Source organism: Pollachius pollachius (assembly GCF_949987615.1).
Source record: "Pollachius pollachius genome assembly, chromosome: 7".
Classification (NCBI taxonomy): domain Eukaryota; kingdom Metazoa; phylum Chordata; class Actinopteri; order Gadiformes; family Gadidae; genus Pollachius; species Pollachius pollachius.
Genome location: NC_136940.1, coordinates 17519967 through 17540753, shown reverse-complemented (window position 1 = coordinate 17540753; position 20787 = coordinate 17519967). Strand labels below are relative to the sequence as shown.

The 20787-nt window shown below is 42.1% G+C and overlaps 2 protein-coding genes across 2 annotated transcripts in view; one reads left to right on the top strand and one right to left on the bottom strand.

The window, feature by feature from the left end:
- The window catches only part of LOC307078640 (regulator of G-protein signaling 5-like), a 141449-nt gene that overhangs the window by 79865 nt on the left and 40797 nt on the right, over nucleotides 1-20787 (top strand). The window lies entirely within an intron of this gene.
- b3galt2 (UDP-Gal:betaGlcNAc beta 1,3-galactosyltransferase, polypeptide 2) lies at nucleotides 11760-19837 on the bottom strand. Its single transcript, XM_079740651.1, has 2 exons — nucleotides 19227-19837; nucleotides 11760-14207 (listed from the first exon to the last, which is right to left on the bottom strand). The coding sequence occupies exon 2, from the start codon at nucleotides 13857-13859 to the stop codon at nucleotides 12537-12539; it is 1323 nt and encodes a 440-aa protein (XP_079596777.1). The 5' UTR covers nucleotides 13860-14207; nucleotides 19227-19837; the 3' UTR covers nucleotides 11760-12536.

Here is a 20787-nt window from a genome sequence, read left to right as displayed (position 1 = left end):
CTGAATTTATTTGTTTTGAATTCACCTCCTTGAGGAAGAACATGGCATTTCAAGATGTGCCATTTCAAAAACCAAAACTTTTTTCAATGTTTACTAATTTTTTAATTATGTCCCGTCGTTCTCCCTGTTCGCCATCATTGGGTTTAATTCTTGGACATACGGACAGGCAGCGCACCGATAGACACAGTTGGTTCGATTGCATTCAGTCTTGATTGCTTAGTCCTGTCCTTGGAATACCCTGCAACCTCTATTTGAATTTCGCTTGAATTTTCTGATGGGTATTTTGACCACCTGAATATTAGTAATGAATATCAATTTTTTTATATTTGCGATGGCAAACAGGCAGAACGACGGGACATACTTGACGTTGTCTGGTTTGTGTCAGTCATTTATAATCAAACTCGTAGCTCAATAAGCAGAGGTCTCAAGCGACATTAGACTGATCAGTTTTATATTTTCATGACAGATCACAGATCACGCTGTGATGGGCAGGCAGTCGGTTCAAGTACTTACAATCCCGATTGCCTTTGACCTGTCGTTTGAATACCTTGCTGCTTCAGGTTGAATTATAATAGATACATTTTTCTGATCCCCATGTTGACCACTTTACTAAGAGTAAAGAATGTAGTATTTTGAATACATGCCACTTTAATTTTTTATCTGAAAAATGTGAACTTTGAAATATATATATATATATGTAATCGTGTTTTTGAATTGGCAAAACTTGAAATGCCATATTCGAATGTCAAAGAGGTGAATTCAAAGCAAAAAACACTGATTACCTTGTTTGCAAACAATAATATTTCAATGTTATTAATTCAAAGGTGTTATGCATTATGCCAGGGATTTGCCGCAGTCAGGTTTCCTTTTTTCATAGTGGCTACATGGTACGAAACCCTAAGAAGCTAGGTCTGTCGCTTATCGTTACATTTCAACAAAAAACCATGGCCAGTTGATTTAATTATTTATGAGCCTGGTAGACAAGGCCCAACATATCCCCTTGTGTGGTTGAAATGTGTACTGAAGTGCTGCTATGGTAAATATAGAGTCAATTTGACCAATTTATATGGCAAAGTCTGTGAATGTCTGATCTATGGTATCAATTAAGAAAACAACTTTACACGGGGGGAAAGAGCATCATTCTTGTTTTTTTTTGCTTTAACTAGTTAAATTAAGGTACAGCTTGCAATTCTACTTAATAATGACCTTAAAACAGCTTTCTTTCAATTCCCACTGCTAATGAAATTCCAAAATCGACCTCTCTTTATCTAATCACATGATAGCTACTAACCATCTTTAAAACACAACAAACACGTTGCGTAATAAACAAATGACTTCAGTGCTAATTAAACCTTCTGTCATCATTTAGTATGTTTATCTCCTTTTTTAAGCCCAAACTTTCTCTATGGGCTCATTTGTTCAATTTGGAGCCACAGGATGTCTTGACATTACACATGATATTCTCCGGGCCCATGTATCCACATAATCGTGTCAGTTGAGAATGCATCAGCATTTGTGCCCATGGAGCACAGGGAGGCCAACGGGTCAATATCAAATGGCTCCTGGTTGCAGTTGAAGAAAACAAGATGTCTCCTTCAAAGGGCAGCTCCTGATGTACCCAAAGACGTTTGGAATGAGCCCCTGTTTAATCAGGGTGCCACCTTGCAAGTCCAATTCCCTCTCGGTGAAGTCTCCATCGGCCTGCTCAGCTCAAATTTGAACTCAAGCCAAATCTGGGAAATTTGGTTGCCTGGTATACATCACTTCCCACTGTTTGGATTGAAAATCGTATTCCTCTTCTTAATCAATACTTAATAATCCCTCAAAAGAGTTCACAGTAGGCTATTGAACAAAACAATGTTATAAACACAGTCTAAAGTTTCTTATTAGTATTGCACACAATAATGTGGGTGTGCAAATGATTCTCATCATTAGCTTTTGATAATGTCTGACTGGTGGGACTGTGCTAGTATCATTAGATGACTTCTTGCTTTACTCTGCCCGTTGCTGACTGTTGGCTACTTACTCAAACACAGAAAGCAACATGAGGTGGCTTGCGGGTAAGGTTACAAATATGGTTTGGACGTAATCAATATAGCCTATAGTAGCATAAAATGTGGTTGTTTTTGAAGGGCCTGTTATCGATTTTTTTTCTTTGTGTCTAACATTTTGCAAACCATAGATAGGAGAAGCAGAAGCTTTAAAGGTTGACTTGTGTTTCAAGGTAGTCAACAACTCTCAGCTCTCTGGCGGGGAAGCGTCAAAATTTGCTTCGGGCAGTTTGTTCACGACTTTTATCCTCATATTCACCTTTTGGTAGTTGGTGTTTTTTTATATCATTTACAAAGTGTGGTGGTCCCAGCATTGGCATGCCAGATGTATTACCTTCATGCAAATAACAACATTATCTTCTAATTCCTTTTGATGTAAAGGGACAATACTTCTGTAGCATTTCTGAAACAATGTAATGGCATTGACTAAAGATGACAGATAGTGAATATGAATACAATAATTATTATCTCTAGTAAAACATTGCATACTTGTTTTAATAAACGGTCGATTCATTAGAAACATATTTTTATTTTTGCCTGCCTGTCGCCACACCAATTCCCAAATACGTATCTGTGGCAGCCATCTTGCTGGTTTATGAAAATGTCTCAACGGCACTCCCATAAAGCACTCAGTGTATTATGTACAATAATTGTATTAAACACGCCGAATATTAGATTACCGATTGTGATTGGCCTGACCTGACCCTAAGTCTGATTCCCAGGCTAGGCTATCCACAAGAGTGTTTTCTTCTATTTGCTCTTGCATGCACTTAACTTATAAATACATGCCATACCCACTGCGCAATGTGTCGTCGGATTAATGTCTTTTCTGTCATTATTGGTCATCAAATTTTGGTCCACTGAAGGTTTTTTTTGTAACCCAAGGCAACGTCTTTTTTTCGACAGCTACAGAACGTCTAATGTTGACATCCGTGGGACCTCTGTGGGGCTATTTATAGTCCAAATGTGGTCGTTTGTGGACGTCTTTCAACATCAAATTTAGACTAATTTTAGACTACTTTTTTATACTATATCTATAATTGATTTATTTTTTTATTATATCTTTATGGTTATTGCCGTCGGAAAATGAGAAATGGCGATTTATTTTAATGGAGCGTCAGAGAAATGATATGGACCCGAAGGGAATTGACAATTGCAGTTGTCCAATGAGGAGCATAGTCGAACTATGGCTTTAATCAGAGCATTAGGCTGTGCATGTAAGGCTCACTGGCTCACTTTGAAAAACGCACTTAATAGGGAGCTGTCCTCGGCTCGTTTGAGATCATTGGCTCTCGCTCGCTATCTCGCTCTCTCGAGCATTGACCGGGAAATAGGTTTATTGTCCCTTTTTTGGTGAAAATCTTTCTTTGCTTTACCCAGCCAGGAGCCGGTGAACACATGCGCACCTGCATAGCGGGCAGCTGCAGTGAAGCGCCCGGGGGGGCAGGTGGGGGTTTCAGGTGCCTTGCTCGAGGGCAACTCATCCATGGATGAGGACGTAGGAGAGTGCTGCACTACTACTACCAACCGGGACACAAAAAATGTGTCCTGGTTGGTAGTAGTGCAGCAGTCCGGATTCGATCCAGCTACCCTCTGGTTACATGTCAAACTCCTTAACCAGTAAGCTACGGATGCCGACCAAAATAGCTAGCATGGCGTCACAATTTTTTAAGTCGGAAATAAGGTGGATAGACTACCATGAAATTATTTACTGAGCTTTTCCAACAAACTGCATTTCCAAATAAATAAGACGTCTAAAATTAGTTTAAATTTGACGTCGAAAAGATGTCACTCCGACGTCACATTTGGACTTTAAATAGCCCTTAAACGGAGGTCCCACGGACGTCAACATCAGACGTTTGGTAGAAGTCGAAACAACGTGACATTACAAAACAACCCCTTTCAGTGGACCGAAATTTGACATCCTATAATGAAACAGAAAATACGTCACTCCGACGACACACTGCGCAGTGGGATCAAGTGTACATTTCCTGCACCAGTCAAAGGCGTCCAAATGACGTCCAAGAAATATACCCAGTTCAAAGGTGAAATGTTGAACGTCAATATAACGTCCAAGTTGAGTCATGGTTTGACATCCAAATAGTGGACCTAGTTTGGACGTCAAATAGATGTCCAGAATTGGTCATGGACCGACGGACCAGATAAAGACATGATCTGTCTATCCAACGTCCAATGTTTAGTGGGTACATATAGAGGATACCTTGATAAATATATGCTTTATTTAAAAAAAAAAAATATATATATATATATATATATATAATATAAGTATATAATAATATGCTTTTTATTGATAATTACTGCATGATAAATTACAATTTCAGATTTGAATCCGGTTAGCCAAGTTTCCGTAGCCAAGTTTCAAGTTTCCGACAATTTAAAATTTTCTCAATGAGTCACCATATAACAAGTTTATTATATACAATACATATATAATATATAACAATTCCATAATTAATAGCAAACTAGTCATTACCTAACCCTTTGTTAATATTTGTTAATTGTTACTAAAATATCTATTTGGCACAAGTTAATAGTTTTTTCATCATAAATTAAATATTAGTTGTTTGCATAACCCTAACCTAGCCCTAACACATGGCCCTAACCCTAACCATAACACATGGCCCTAACCCTAGCACACGACCGTAACCCTAACCAGCGACACTCTGTAAAATGAAAAAAAAAAGATTAGCTCGTGCCAAATAGATATTTTAGTAACAATTAACAAACATTAACAAAGGGTTAAGTAATGACTAGTTTGCAATTTATTGTAGCACCTTTTTATAAATTGTTACCAACAATTCATAGATATAATATATATACACATATATATATATTGTTGAATAAATAAATAATGGTTAAAGCACATTACGCAGGTGTGTATTGGCGGGCATGAAAAAACAGGGATTAAAAGCCTTGTCCGGTTTTCCCCTGCATTGATTAGTCCAAAACCAACGAGAGTGGAACATCAGGAATGCACCATGAGGGTCATCTCAAGCCATACCTGAATCAAAAAGGGTGAAAAGGGTGTTTTACAAAGAATCTATCTAATTTAAAGACATTCGATTTTTCTGGATCCTGTCCTTTCTATTTTAAAGGTCCCCTAGCCTGCCTTTGATCCCCCAGTAGCTCGAAATGGTGTTAGGTGTAAAACAAGCAGTAGGGCTGTTTCCCAATGTGAATTAAGCATGCTCAACAGCTGCCTTTTTAAGGACGCTACATCATAGAACGCCGAAAAGCACTGTTCCAATGGTGAGAACACTCAAATTTGCACCCTTTTCGCGTCCTTTACTTTGAGAATTCCGAGAATTTTCAAGGATGCATCGATGGATCCTCAACGAGACAAAATACCCACAATCCTTTTGCGTTCACACGCTGCGCAGGATATTTAAAAATTGCCTAAAGAAAGCAATACACATTGCTTTAAACAAGTGAAGTTATTTGAACGTTTTCAGAAATATTTGTGCCGTATTGCTTTTTATAGATTAAACAGGAAAATGCAAAAAATGAACCTGTGCAATTTCTTTCAAACGTTTTTGCAACGTAATAATAGGCTATATTTTGCATGGATTGATTTGTTTTAATATGTAAGTAGTTGGTGATAAAACAAACCACTGTTGCCAATAACAATTTCAACAATTAAAATATTACAATATTTAACACTGTAGCAATATTAAAAAGCGGAAGCGCTTCCACACTAGCGAGTCTTTCCAAACTCTGAACGCTACAAACACTAGGCAGCACTTGCCGGCACTCTGGCCCCATCTCCATAGGACGCGAGTAGCAAGGAAGTGTTCTAGCAAGGCTGCAGCCTTCACTTTGGGAAACAGCCTAGGTATCCTGCTCCGCCTTTAAAAAAGCTCAGACGCTCTGATTTCGAATTTGGCCCCCTATGTCATCATAAGGGGCCAAGTTACCTCCCCTTTCTCTGCCATGCCCGCCCAGAGAATTTGTGGTACACTTGTACAACAAGTGTTGTACACTTGTACACATGCAAAACACGTTGGCATCGGGCGTTGCCTGCTGCCGAGGCGGTGGTGCCGAGGCAGCGGGCAGCGGGGCTCCAGCGGGAGGCAATCGCAGTCAACAATCGCGGGCAACAATCGCGGGCAACAATCCCTTTCTCCTCCATGTCGTGGTTCAGTCTAATTCAGATTGATGTGGAAGTGGAAGAGCCAGAGACGTCGGAGAACCCGAGGCAGTTGTTTGAGATTCATAATATCGTCTGGAGGCGCACACAGCTTTCGGCCATGATGATATATATGATATTGTATAGATATCTATGTATAACATGATATTATTTAGATGTAGTGCTCCAGGACTCCCGCCGGAGCACCCGGAGGGTTCTAGAATATTTACAGAACACGGCCAAAAGCTGTGTGCGCCTCGCCATTGCGATACATCCACTGTAAAAGCAAGCACATGGTACCATGGCTGCAAGCTGCTCAGGGCCACACCCCACCCTCCACCTTGACCCGCCTCTAAAAAATGGCATGTTTGTGGAAAGCTCATTGTGGGACTGGCTTGTAGTGGCTGTATTTCTGCACCAAGGCTGAATTTCTTGAACGTCTTCAAATACTGTATTAGGGGCCCGCTAACAGCTATAGAAAAGCATTCATAAAGAAGCATGCCATGGGATCTTAAATGAAAGTGGTTCAATGAAGAAAGAAGATGCTACAAGTTCATATTACTAAACTGCATCAATCTCCAGCACAGACCTAGCCAAGGATTAATATTGGTTTTGTGCTATCCTTTTTATTTTCTTCTTTATCTGTGTGAGTGCGAACACATGGATGCTCCTGTGTGTCTAGTATGATGCTTTTTGATTTTGTTCTGAACATGTACAAGTGTGTGTGTGTATGTGTGTGTGTGTGTGTGTGTGTGTGTGTGTGTGTGTGAGTGTGTGTGTGTGTGTGTGTGTGTGTGTGTGTGTGTGTGTGTGTGTGTGTGTGTGTGTGTGTGTGTGTGTGTGTGTGTGTGTGTGTGTGGTGTGGTGTGTTGTGTGTGTGTGTGTGTGTGTGTGTGTATGCACACGTGCGCAATCCCCCATCCTTGTGTGAGGCATTATAGAAGCAAAACCCATCGGAAATTCATGTCCTATAGCCGATTGGACCATGTTTCAACTCGACTGGCGCTTCTTACCTACCAATCTCAGCCAAGGTCATTGAGGCGGAATGAAGATCTAAGCCATGAGATCCTGAAGCCCGGCAACTCTCGGAATCCTTGTCACAATCTCTTTTCTCTGCCATGTTTCTGGCCCTCGCCCTCATCTGTTCCATCTGGCAATCAGTGTTCAACCCAGGCTGAAATGTGCTGCAGTATGTATGTATGTATGGATGGATGGATTGTCTGTGGGTGTGTGGGTGTGGCCGTGTGCATGATGACGTTGCAATGGAGATTTGAAGAAGATGTCTGAGCAAGAAAAGCATTATGATTATATGTGCCTGCTTGGACTTGTGTGTGTTTGTGTGCGCGTGCACCCTTGCAGGTATGTTTTTACATTTGTTGTGCGCGCCCTCTTCAGTCTCTTTGTGTGCTGTTTTAAAAAGCCAGTGAACCTACTGTTTCAGCTGGATTTCGAACCCTATGAGATTTCAAAAAGTGTGTTTTTGGTTTGAGAGTTCTGGGAAAGAGGGGGCCGTGTTATCCCCAGGGCTACGACCCACGCAAATTTTTTATATAGACTTTTTTAGAACCGTTGTTGTTAGGGTTAGAGTTAGAGTGTTATAATGAGGCAGTGTAGTACATGAAGTGGGCCACACACCGTAATGATAAACGATACACCGTGTCCAAACAGCCTAAATCTTGGACATGGGTATTAAAGAAAACACTGCTCCGACAGAGCTCCACACGCACACACAGATCATGCCGACGGTGCCCATTAGTCGTTACATCTGAGTGTCACAAAAAGAACGCCATCCGCGTTCACAGCAGAGTGGATGGTGTTTTGGGGAGAATGACAAAAACATAAGATTTTCCCCCATTTGTCTCTAAATTGGGGACATATTTCAGTAACTTCTGAAATGGCATATATTACTATGTTGGCGATCATATAAGACCAAAAAAAAAAAAGGTTTTAGGTTCACTCACTGCCTTCTTAAGTGCTTTCACACATTGATGTGAATGTGTGCTGGTGTGAGTTTTGTTGTGTGTGTGTGTGTGTGTGTGTGTGTGTGTGTGTGTGTGTGTGTGTGTGTGTGTGTGTGTGTGTGTGTGTGTGTGTGTGTGTCTTAAGGGAGAGAGGGAGACTGCGTGAACAGAAGGAATAATTTTTGGGTGTATGTGTGAGAGAGAGGGAGAGAAGAGTTGGAAAAAAGTAGTCTGCTGCCAAATTAATGTCAGCATTAGAATGTTATCTAACAGCTCTTTATCCAAGGCCTCGTGATCACTGCTTGTTTGGACTCGTTCAACACTATTCCAGTGCTGTTGTATTTCACAAATGCCTCATGGTTCCAACTCTACAATTACAAGTGTAATGTGCACGTCGGCACTCCAGTGAAATATATGATATGCTCACAATATATATTTGAGTGTTACAAGTGTGCTCATACACTCAGATGCCCCACTTAAGATGTGCAGCTTTGTTAGGAAACGCTGATAATTATTTAATGAAAGACAAATTTCTAATCACACTAAGGTTGGGGTCGGATTTTGATTGATTGCTCATCGTCTCTCAGTAAAAAAAGAATTAAATATTGGGAAATAGTAGAGCAAATAATGTCGTCGAATTTATAAAATAATATATTTCACAGATTAATCACAAGCAATCTCAAACGATAAATACAATGCACTTACAGTTCCATTCAGATAAGTATTAACTATCATTTAAATGGAACGTCTGTTATGGTTCATAATGCACATTTGTGGACAATTGCCTCAAGCTATTTCAGGTATGAAAAAATAGCAGCATTCACTGTTTTCAATTTGACAAAAAAGCTCCTGACATTACCTAAGATACAGTTTTATGTTACGTCTGCATTTTATCCAAGACATAAGCCCTCAAATAAACCCTAGTCCTGATATTTATTCCCGCTAGTCACTACTGAACCATGCCAAGAAAGGCCTGCCCAGAAACATGATCCTACTAGCTGAAGGATAGGCAGTGCCTTCCTGACGGTCTTTGGGTTTCTGATCTGCCAAGGTCTTAAGCCTTTTTAATACACTTAGATGGCCTCGCCAGAATGTTACTAAATATCTTCCCTTTCAATTGCTATACACCCCAAAAGCCAAGAATATAAAACAAAACAAAAGGAATACCAATACTGTTCACTAGACAATTTATCCATTATTTTCGGGATGGAAACTAAACACTTAGCAATACCTGGATGATATTGTAAAGAGACAATTTAAAATGAACATGTTGACCAAGTTGCCTAATATTGTGTGTAAAATCTGTATTAGGCAGGACTGTGAATAATTTTTTTAAGATCCTTAGGAATTTAGGATTTGGTGGTACCTGTCAACTCTTGCAGATATCAGCATGTCACCCCGCTGAAGGCCTTTATATGAGGGGGAGAGGAAAAAGTGTTATCGGTATGAAATGCAAAGCATGGCTGCCAGACCAGAAAAGTTGGCTGCCTCGCAAACATGGAGCAGCTGTAGAGGAAGTTAGACTGATTAGATTTGAATGTCAAAAAAAAATAGTATCGAAACATTTACCAAACATTTTGAATAGGCAATTAATATGATCTTATAAATAGACCATTATATTTAGTTTGTCGATTCCCTTCGCTTTATCTTCTAACCCCTGCTTGCTCATCTGGTTTGTTAGCCAGGACATGCATGGCCAGATGGCCCTGTTCTGATCGAAACAAATAAGTAAATTCAGGGTGCTGAGTCCTTGCAAATTCTGCAGTGTCCCTGTCGAATAACATTTATAAATAGACGTTGGCTCAATTCCTTCAAGACCATGAGCCTTGGACGGAATCTGCCTTGTATAAAGTGCTGCCTCTTCCAAGAAGAAGAATTCTTAGGAGCTTCACATCAAGGTGGAAAAACTGATCCTTCTTGATACATTTTTTGGACTTGATTTAATTGAAACCGTGTAGTTTTGATCTTCCAAACCTCCACATGCGACTTGTTATTTGTCATGCAAAAACTAAATTTGGCAGTTATTATATTTTCATTAGTTATATATTTTTGCTTAACTGTTGAAGAGATGCATGGTAATATTTTTCTATGCAACAAAATAAATGTCTGCCTTAAAACATTTGCTCAAACGATTTTCACCGCAGTTGCTGCAGTTGTATTTCACCAAGTTGGACTCTTGGCCGGTGCAGAAAGGTCTGTATATTTGTCTACTACAGAAGTGAACCTTCACTTCTCTGCTTTCCCAGAAGCGGTGAGCTGCAGTGTTAAGTCCTGGCCACAGTCCCTACTCCATCACGTTCGACATCTCAATCGCTCTTCTGTCCAACGCACGACAACCATCACCACTGCCTCCTTTTTTTCATCTACATTTACAGCTGCACAGTTCTTATACCAATCATTCATAGCCAACCTGTGCGTCATTCATCACTATAGCTTTCTCTTCATTTTTTTCCACTTCCAGACCCCACCTCCTACCCCCTCTTCCTTTACTCAGGGTCGTTCATTTTTTTTCTCATTTTTGCCTTGCCTCATTCCGTTTTTCCTGTAAGTATTTCCTGTACTTTATCTCACTCTTTCCACAGATCTGTCCGTCCCTCCCCCCTCTTATTTTCCACGATGCCCCTATATTTCCTGCAACCTGTAATTTGTTTCATCTTGTGGCCTATAGGATGCACATTTATTGGACTTGGCCAATGTTAAGTTAACATTACCAAATATTAGCAATGTAATTAATGTCAAAAACAAGACCTTTTGCTCTTTTAATTAGTGTACATTCAGATAGTTAAAACTAGTGCTGAAATTAAATTTGTGCTGCAAAGAGAAGCTAAAAAGTTTTCCCAAGTTATGACGCCACATCTATATGTGAGTACAAAATACGATGCTTATTGTTTGAAGTAGCAAGTGCAAATGGCAATATGATCCACATTACACTCTTCCTTCCTGTAGAGGTTTCTTTTTCATTTAAATAATTAACATTTTTGTGCTGTGCTGCTCCCATAAAACAGACCTCCCTATTGATGCGGTTAAAGATTATGCAAAATAACTCTTAAGTTAAGATGTTCATTGATGAATATCGAGCGATCGGACTGCAAGCCAGCGAGCCATTTTGCCTGGGGCGTAAGCAGGATATAATTATCTGACACTGCATGACTTATCTAAGAAAAACATTTCTAACCAAATCCAGATGCAAAGCAGATAAGATAAGATCTGAAGGACAGGCGTCGATAGAGGTGTATGTGGTCGCAACAGAGATATATGTTACCTGCCATAGCTCAATGAGAGTACTTTTCTTTCAAGTTGTCACCCAATTATCTATCCTCTTCTTTATTGGTGACTTTAAGAGCTGGAGTGTGTGCACAAATATTAACAATCCCCACACTGCCCTAGTTTCCCTCAAAATCATTCATACATACACACACATTGCTTTGCAATTCAAATCTACTTTACAAAAAAACAACAGAAGCCCTGTGGTTTTTCAGATAAATTCTATTCAGTGAGATCATGTAACACTACTGTGTGGAAGTGACATTGAATGTGGATGACAGAGTCAAGCTGTAAATCACTTGAGATTTTCAATGAAAAGGCACAGACAATTGCAACCCATCTTAACTCAATACATTTAATTGGAGTTCTATTCATTGCACAGTTGCTCAAGTGCAGATTCACTTGATGTAAAGCTTTAAAAAATACAATCTCATCCATCTCTGACATGTGACTGTGAGTGTATATCATAAAGAAAATACAGAATTTGACAGATAAACCCTCTCTTTACAGTCCTGATTTTCTTTCATAATTGTGTAAAATAAACATTGAGAAACAGGGCAGCATTACTGGTCCACATCAAAGATACAGTCATTCATAGTTAGGTAGTAGTAACTTTCAAGATATTACATTTATATATAGTCATATACCCCTTGAACTGTGGCAAACCATTTGTTTCATAAATGTTCTATAAAAATGTGGGTCACAGTTAGCCCCACTCTTTGTATACCATACCACCAGTATACAGGACAGCCCCCACCATGAACTGTAATGTGTTTCCCAGCGTTCTATTGGCACCTGAAACGTCACAATGACTGCTCTTAAACCTCTGTAATTTTTTTTGTGTGCATGCTTAGTATTGCACATAGACATGAACTCTCTCATCGAAACAGCTCAACAAGGTTTACAATATTCAACGGCTCTCGGAAATTAAAAAAATATCTTCAATTGTCGACTACATGATACCAAAAACATTGTGCTCTTTCACATACAGTGTATAGTGCTTACATATCCCAATATCCCAGCTGCAGCTGCCACAATGTGGCGAAACCTTGAATCCCCCTTTCCTCCCATATCTTCCCTCGACAGGAATTTGGAGAGTCCTGAGAAAGGACCTTAGTGGGGCCGCTCGCCATGGAACTTCCGGTGTCTATACCTGGACGCCTTCTCCTTAGCCATGTTCACGCAGGCGTTGGCTTTGTTGGTCTGCAGGTGGTTCCAGTACTTGATGAGTTCGTTGGGCTGAAACTGATGGGATGTGATCAGGTGGCTGTACTTGCAGCTGGAGTAGGACACCCGCCAGTGGTTAAAGAGGAACTCATTGGGGGGCGGCACCGGGTCGACGCGCAGCTTGGCCAGGCAGATCCCCACATAGACGTCCTCCAGGTGCAGCCTGCGTATGCTCAGGGATGCCTGGTATATCAGCTCTGCCATGTCCCCCGAGAACACATACCCGGTCCCCGAGCAGAAAATGGGGTAGCGCTCGCTCGGATACAGCTCTGGCGGCATGTACCACTTGCTGTCCTTATTCCGGTTGGGCGCGTAGCCCCTCATCAGGTACCCCGTGAAGAACCTCTGCCTGGGTGGCTGCTCGGGCTTCAGCAGCTTCTGGATGAGATACTCAGTGTTGACGAACATGTCGCTGTCGGTCTTCATCACATAGCGGGCCTGTGGGCAGTGAGCGGCCACCCAGTTCATACCCATCAGGGTTTTGACTGTGAGATTATAGTACGTGTCCTGGTAGTCCTGCTGGATAATGTCGTGATGGACATGGCTCTCCTCCTCGATACTGCTCTGGAGGGCACTCTCTGAGCTCTTGCCTACTCCGAGCAGGAAGAGGCGCACAAAGCCCAGCCCCATTGCCGCGCTCTCATTGCCCCACGTCTGGCGGATGGCGTTGCGGGCGACGGCCTGGCTTGGTTCGGCAGCGATGAGCAGGACGAGGAAGGGCGTGCTGTCTCGGCACAGGAAAGGCTCGTTCAAGATGTAACGGTATGGATGTGCGCTGAGCTTCCCGCCTATACCCATTTCCTTCTGTAAACTGTTGTTGGCACTCATGGAATCCTCCAGCCCCATTACCCCTGTCCGGACTGCCCCTCCTTCCCCTTCTCCCCCGGTCTCGCCCACCTCCGCCACATGCTGAGAGCTGAGGTTGAGCGAATGCTTTGGCGCCACGTACCCCATCTCCTTCCAGAGGCTCCTGATGGAGGAGCTCTGGTTGAACTCCACCTTGGGGCCACGGAAACCGTGCACGGTGTAGGACAAGGGGCTTTCGCGGGGCCCACTGCGTCCGGGCAGCCAGTCCTGATGGCTGAAGAACAGGAAGAAGGTTAAGAGCAGGGCAAGCGATAGTAGGCCTGCCACCTGGGTGCGGAACAGTGAGCGCTTGACGGTCCAGGTCATCTTAATGGGGCAGCAGTGCCTCCGTCTCCACGACATGGTGAAGATTGAGTTGGAGGGAGGCGGCGGTCACCGGGAGTCACCTCAAACATGTGGCGTCCAACAGCTAAAGAGACTGGTGAGCTTGCAGTAGTTTTAGACTTTGAGTAAAACTAGGAACTGGGGAATGCTACCCCAGGTCCTCCCCCCTACACGCCCCAACGCAGCGTGGAACACGGTTATCGGGGGTCTTAGAGGAGTTGGAAAGGTAGCGATCCTCTACCCATGGAGTTGATGCACATTTTTTCCTTTCTTTTTGCACGGCTGACAAACTCTGGGTCGTGCTCATCGTCTGGCTTCCATATGGATGTGGTAAAGGTCACCTCTGCAGCAGTTAATCTCTCTTATCTATAGAAATGAGACAAAAACAGAGATAGAAGGTAGAAAGCAGATAAAAGGTGTCTTGGCAAGTGTCCAGAATTGCAACTGCTCAAAGGCTTGAAGCGAAACGACCTAGCTGCAGAGAGAGTGTTGTGCTTGTGGGGGGACGTTTTTCATCTCGAATGGTTATATTTTCTTTGTGGTAATTCTAAATTAATCATTACATATTAAAATACCCAAATTGCTGCCTCCTGCAAGGAAGTGCTCAGTTAACCTATTTCCTTTGTTGTTGGCCAACTTAAAATATTTTGTGAACGTAGCTGTATCACTGTATTGAACAAGCGTGAGTGGTTTGAGTTAGGAAATTGTCGCAGAACAAAATGATTGCTCAGGCATTTCTGCATTTATGTGTGATATAATGTAACAATATTCACCAACTTGATCTAATTTAAATAAAAGACAGTCTGGTTTGAAATGTTATTCTATGTAATACAATGAAAAAATTATAAAGATTGAGTATATGAGGTTGCCGTCTGGTGTCGGGCATGAACGAAATGGCGGCCGGCTCACGCACGTCATTAACTGGGCAAATGCCTATGGTTGATGTATAAATTGCAGGTTTGCACAACACTGTGCTTGTTAATGCTACTCTGAACCACTTGAGCAAGTCCGTTCTATCAGACCCCCGCCGAACTGCTTCAACCTGGGAAGGGATGCATCTGTCAAAGTGAATTCTCAGGGTCCAGCAAGAATTGCAGCTATGTGCCGCCGCTGGCGACAAAAGCTTTCACCTGACATTCACCCTCCTTTGCTACCTCCTGTCTGCTGGAGACACCCCACCATCGGGGCAGCTTCGTCTTCTGAGAGCATGTAAGCACACGCACATGCAGGAACACACATACACACATGCACGCACTCATGCATGCACACACACAAGGACACACACACACACACAGGTTCACATACACACACACACACAGACACACAAACACACTCTCTCACTGGCTCAGATCGTACTATATTCTGCACATAGCCCAACAAACACACATACCCCACATACACACACATGGTCATGGACACTCACTTTCCCATAAACAGGTTCACATACACACACGCAGGCTGACAGACACACATACACTAACTCACATAAAGAAACTCACACACACACAAAGACACAAATGAAAATTCACACACCCATACAAATGCAAACTAACACACCCATACAGGATGCAAACTCATACATACACACACACTCATGGATATTAATTCAAAAGTACACACAACCCTCAACCTCAAAGGCTATATGGTTATTTCAGGTATATTAGGCTGAAGCCTCAGATAAACTTATAATTTCCAGAATATATATTCTCCTTGATTAATAATAATAATAATTGATCCGTTTTTTAAAGATTAATACATACAAACATGCATGCATACATACACAGTGATTTCATTATTATTGACTGGCATGATAAGATTCAAGTATGCAATACGATTCTCTCTAGCCGAGTCACAATGCAAACTGTGTCTACGGCAGCAGCTTCCATCAAAAGACTATCGGAGGCAAACAATTAGTTCCTCCTGGGACGAAGCCATGTATCGCTCAAAATATAAAATATAGTGCATGCGTGTGCCACGTAATATACACACATCAAATATACCCTGATTGGAATCAGTAATTTGCCTCGGGCTTGTTTTTCCAGACCATGGTGATAATGCATGATAATGATTGTTCTCTTATGACAATGACTTCTTGTTTTGTATAAGAATAGCTGGGCCAAGCCAGCCACATTCTGTTTTTGAATGCCCAGCACATTCAATGGGGAACATTTGTTTGCGTCTTTTTGTTTTTTGTGTTAGTGTGTCGATGATATCTATGTTCCATGCTCTATTTTTATTTCTAAAAAAGAAGAAGTGGCCGGTAGGCAGCTCACCATTTTTTTCTCTGAGCTCATAAGCTTACACAACACATTCAATAAAGCTAGCGAGCAAGGGGCCAAGGTGCATTTGTGTTAAAGGTTAACATGTTTTATATCAGACAATATCCTATACTCTGAGAGAGCTGCCACTGTTGTCCATACAAACACAGACTAATTATATAGATTGTGAGGTGCGAGATGAGAGTGACGTGCAGGCACGTCAATAGAAACCGACTTCCAACAAAGACACACATAGCCAGGGAGATTAGCCGGGCTGGATATGAATGGTAATATAGCAGTCAGATCCAACATCCATTTTTCTTTCCATCATTTTCTATTCCGCCAACATCTTCCTTTGTTAATTAATTTCCTTGCCTTCCCCATCAATGTCACTTCAATGCAAGCCAATTAGTTACACTTGTGCTGATTGGGGCCCCAGTGGCTCCTCAGCGATCAATAATCAGAAAGGCTGGTAAGAAGTGACAGTATAATGACGCACTGTAAGTATGGGATGCAGAGATAACTGGCAAACAAAAACAAAAAGAATAAAAACATTATGTCAAAATAACTGGTGTGTTAAAATGGTTCAAATATGTTCCTTTTAATTAGCTCTTTTCTGTCCTATTCTGTACCTGCTTTGGATAAAAACATCTCCCAACTGTTGAGCAATTCTTAACAATATGTTACATGTATTGGGCTATAGAAAATGAGACTTGCCTTAATTTGATTTCATGATCTATTGCGTTGTAGATACTTTAGATATTTGTTTGTACCAGGTTGCCTAGGCTGAAGCAATTGGTAACTTTGTGGTTTTCTTCCAGGACTTACTGAGAACTCCTAATTATACTTAACAATGACTAAGTGACAAAGTGAGTTTCATTCATACACTGTTTTAAATGTTTTTTTTTATTCTGTTAACCATACATGTATGTTCTATTTATTGTGTTCTTTTTTTTGGACAGGTAGTCAAATCCTTAGTCATGCAACAAATATGTAGGAGGTGTTTCCAGCTGAGCAACTAGGGTACATGTGTGTGCATGAAGGGAGCCACATTGAAATGAGGTTTAGCTTTATCTATAGTGCATACATTAGTGAACAGGAGTTCAAAGTCAGGGCTTTGCTATGAATGGTTCACCATTGCCACTTTACATAAAGAATTTAAGACATGCTGCTAATTCGGTTGGGAATGGCCTAACTACGGCTCTGATTCCCCACCCATGCAATGAATGTAGTCATAAAACTTATGGGTTGTTGCTATGACTCAACTCCTCTTCCGTTATGTTGTAAACGTTTCCTGGTCACTGTATTACCAGTCTGTTTACACTGTCTATGCTTTTGTAGTGCATTTAGGTCAATGCCTAGAATAGAAAACACAAGATTACCCAGAATTGCTAGCGCTTCAATGTTGAGGGACTGCGGGCCATATTCCTCCGAATAGAGACACATCCCTTTTATCTTGATTTACCTCATTATTCAAATTGAACACTTTATTAAATTAATGTTCAGTTGTTTATTGATGTACTATGGGAAGTCTTTTTGGGAAGTCCATACCTCCACTTCTGAGAAGCATTTCAATAAAGTTATTGTTTTTAACTAAGTTATTACTTAATAGTAACCTATCTAATTGCTCTAAATTGCACTAAAAGTAAGGGATTTACAATAATAACAAGGTATAACATTTTGGCGAACAGCAATAAAGTGCCTAATGTGAGGAAGTTTAAATGTATGCTGCTATTATGTGCTTTTTATTTTATTGTATTATTAAAATTTCTTTCTTTTTAACATAGCCTGTGTCATCTCATGCAACTGCAACATGCACACGACATGTCCGTGACCAGAATAAATGTTTACTGTAAATGTATAAGTTTTGAATTAGTATCAGCAAGTTAAGCGTTGATGTAGCACTGACTAAGACCTTCAAAAGGGCAAGATATAAACGTGGAGGAATTCAGTCTGTGCAACGTGACCTAAGCTGAAATGTGTATGCACACCTCCCTTACTGTGTGAGGGAGGGAGGCAAAGCAGAGCACCTCTATTGACTTCATGTTTATAATGACTGTTTTGTTGTGTCATCTGTTGCAAAGACAGCTGTTCTGAGAAATTGGACGAGGGTTTCTTTGCATGAAGCCCTTGGGGCTTCAGGCAAATGGACGCAGCCTTTGTGTGCAGAGGCTTCAGCTGCTCTTGGTATTATTTAATTGAATTGATTCAGTGTTGTGAGATGTGCAAACAGGTAAAACACCACACTTCTGTATTCCCCAAAACCGATAAGCAATAAAGGCTTTCGGTTAACTGCTGGATAACGTCCAACATTTGAAGACCTAAAATAATTCAACCACAACCCGATGGCTGTGTGAAGGTAATCCATCGATGTCACGCTAAAAGGTTAAACGACTTGGGGGTACATTGGTCCACTGGGTGGGGGATGTTGCCATGGCAAAGGATGTTGCTTTGTTCTAACATAAACAGTTGTATGAGTAGTAATGTATTTCTGCCATCAGAGACCTCTGAGTCACATATCTGTTGTGCAATATTTAGTTTTCCTTCCTATTTTTGGTACATTCCCAGTAATCTCTGATTTCTAACTCTATTTCGGAAAGCGTTACAGGAGTAAAGCCATGAGTTAAGAATCAGGCCATTGGGCCATTAGAAAATTAGAGCCTATTAAAGTTTCATAGTCTAGTGCACAAGACTGGGCATGCAGATGGGCAGAGTAAAAACAGCTGCTTTTTTTTATGTCCACCTCAGCAGTTAGATTTTTCTACGCGTGGGAGCTAAGTGCCAGCTTGCACAGATGAATGGACGCAGTGCATATATTAAAAAAAGCCAAGTTAATTGGATTAATTGAATCGAATCGCTCTTGTTTGCAACTGAGTATCGCAGCAGCAACTTGACAGGTTAGAGTATTACCGAGAGGATAGAGTCGTACGGCACCAATAAGGTTGCTACTGCTGCTGATTTGAACGCTGGAAAGGGCGGATAGGATGCATGTGCTGTATAGGCGTTCGGCCAAATCATATGACAGCTGGATGTTAATGTATGCGGGGGTCTGGGGGGGTGCATGACAGGCGTCAGTGTGTGATAAGGTGGCAGAGGGAGAGATAAAGGATTGTTGCGTCTAGCCTACCTCTTCACACTGCTGCTCTGCTGCTGCTGTTGCTGCTGCGGCGGCTGGAAGGCATGAGGTCGCGAGGATCCACTCGGAATGTCCTCCATCCCATGGCCCCTCTCGCTTTCTCTCTTTCTCCGTGATCTGTCCTTTTCTGTGGCCCCCTGTATGATCATGCAAAACACATTCCTCGCCCCGGAGAACGTAGATGGACGCGTTTATTTCTGGACGCAGCAGCTGGGCTGTGTGTTGTTGTCTCGGGTGTGTGCGAAGTAAAGCCTCCAAGCTGGAGCTCCCAGCCCGTTCATAGCGCGGTCCGCCTCGCCCGGTTCTTCTTTCCCCTCCTCCCCCCTTCCTTCCCTTTTGTCTGTTTTGGTGTTTTTCTGTAGGCTTTATTTATCCGTGTAGTACAAATTCATTTCATGAATGAAATCATGAGAATAAATAAGGACCGCAGCAGTCCGCCTCTATTGCCTGCACATACGCACACGATCCTTCGTGTTCATCTCCTCCTCCCGTGGCCCGATGATCGATGAAAAGAAGGCAGGACAGTGTTGAACCGGCGGCCAAACGGGAGGAACCGGGGGTCCGTCCACGCGTCGGGCTGCTTACGATCACATGAGCTTTGAATCAAATCAAAATAGGCCTACCCACCCCCCACCCCACCCCCACCCCCCCCCAACCAGCCCAATAAATACAAATCATGTTCCGAGTATTTAAGGCTTTATCGGAATGCAGTGAAAATAAAAATAAATAAAACCAGCTTTCGTTCGTGGTCAACAGTCCAGCACCTGTCTCTGAACACACAGTCCCGTGCGAGCTCCCTCTGACGAAAAGCGGTGCTGGGAGAATAGAAGAGCGGTTGAAGCGCTGCTGCCGCTGCTGCTGCTGCTGCCGCCGCGCGGGCTGTTGCTGGGCTGTCCGGCCGCGCGCTACACTGACGGAGCGCTCCCACGTCACTACTGTGCATACTTAGCGGAGAACCCACGTGACACCCCCCCCCCCCCCCCCCCCCCCCCCCCCCTCCCCACACACACACACACACACACACACCACCAGCACCCTTTAAGACCCCCCTCCCCTCTTGCCACACACTCCCTCGATGTGGGCGAAATGAAAGGGGGATTTAACTCCATGTGTGAGCGTCGTGGTAGAAATGTTACAGCTGGATTTTCCACCATGGCCCTTCTTTTGTTGGGGCGTTGTAATACCTTGACAATAGGCTGCCATTTGCATTTATTTACTTGTATTCATTGACAAACCAATTCATGTTTTGACACGCTTTGGGTCATAATAGATCGAGCCTCGAGCCTACATCATTGTCTCCTATATTGAGTGTGTCTATTAGGCCTTTATGGATGAAAATCGGAATTACTATTTAGTTTATATGCTGTCACTAAATTCATAGCGTATCTTTTTGTTAATGCTTAGTAGTTTTACAATGTAATCTGTTGTAGCGTGAGTCCGGTTTTGGAAGCAAATTAATGTTTTTCTGTAAGTCCTCCATGGCTTAGTACTCCACAGGGCATTACTGGGTTGAATCCAAAGCAGATGGTCAGGAAGCAGATGTGTTGAGTTG

Bases quoted from the DNA above. Each gene is read 5' to 3' on its own strand.
- b3galt2 (XM_079740651.1), bottom strand. From the start codon at position 13,859: ATGTCGTGGAGACGGAGGCACTGCTGCCCCATTAAGATGACCTGGACC.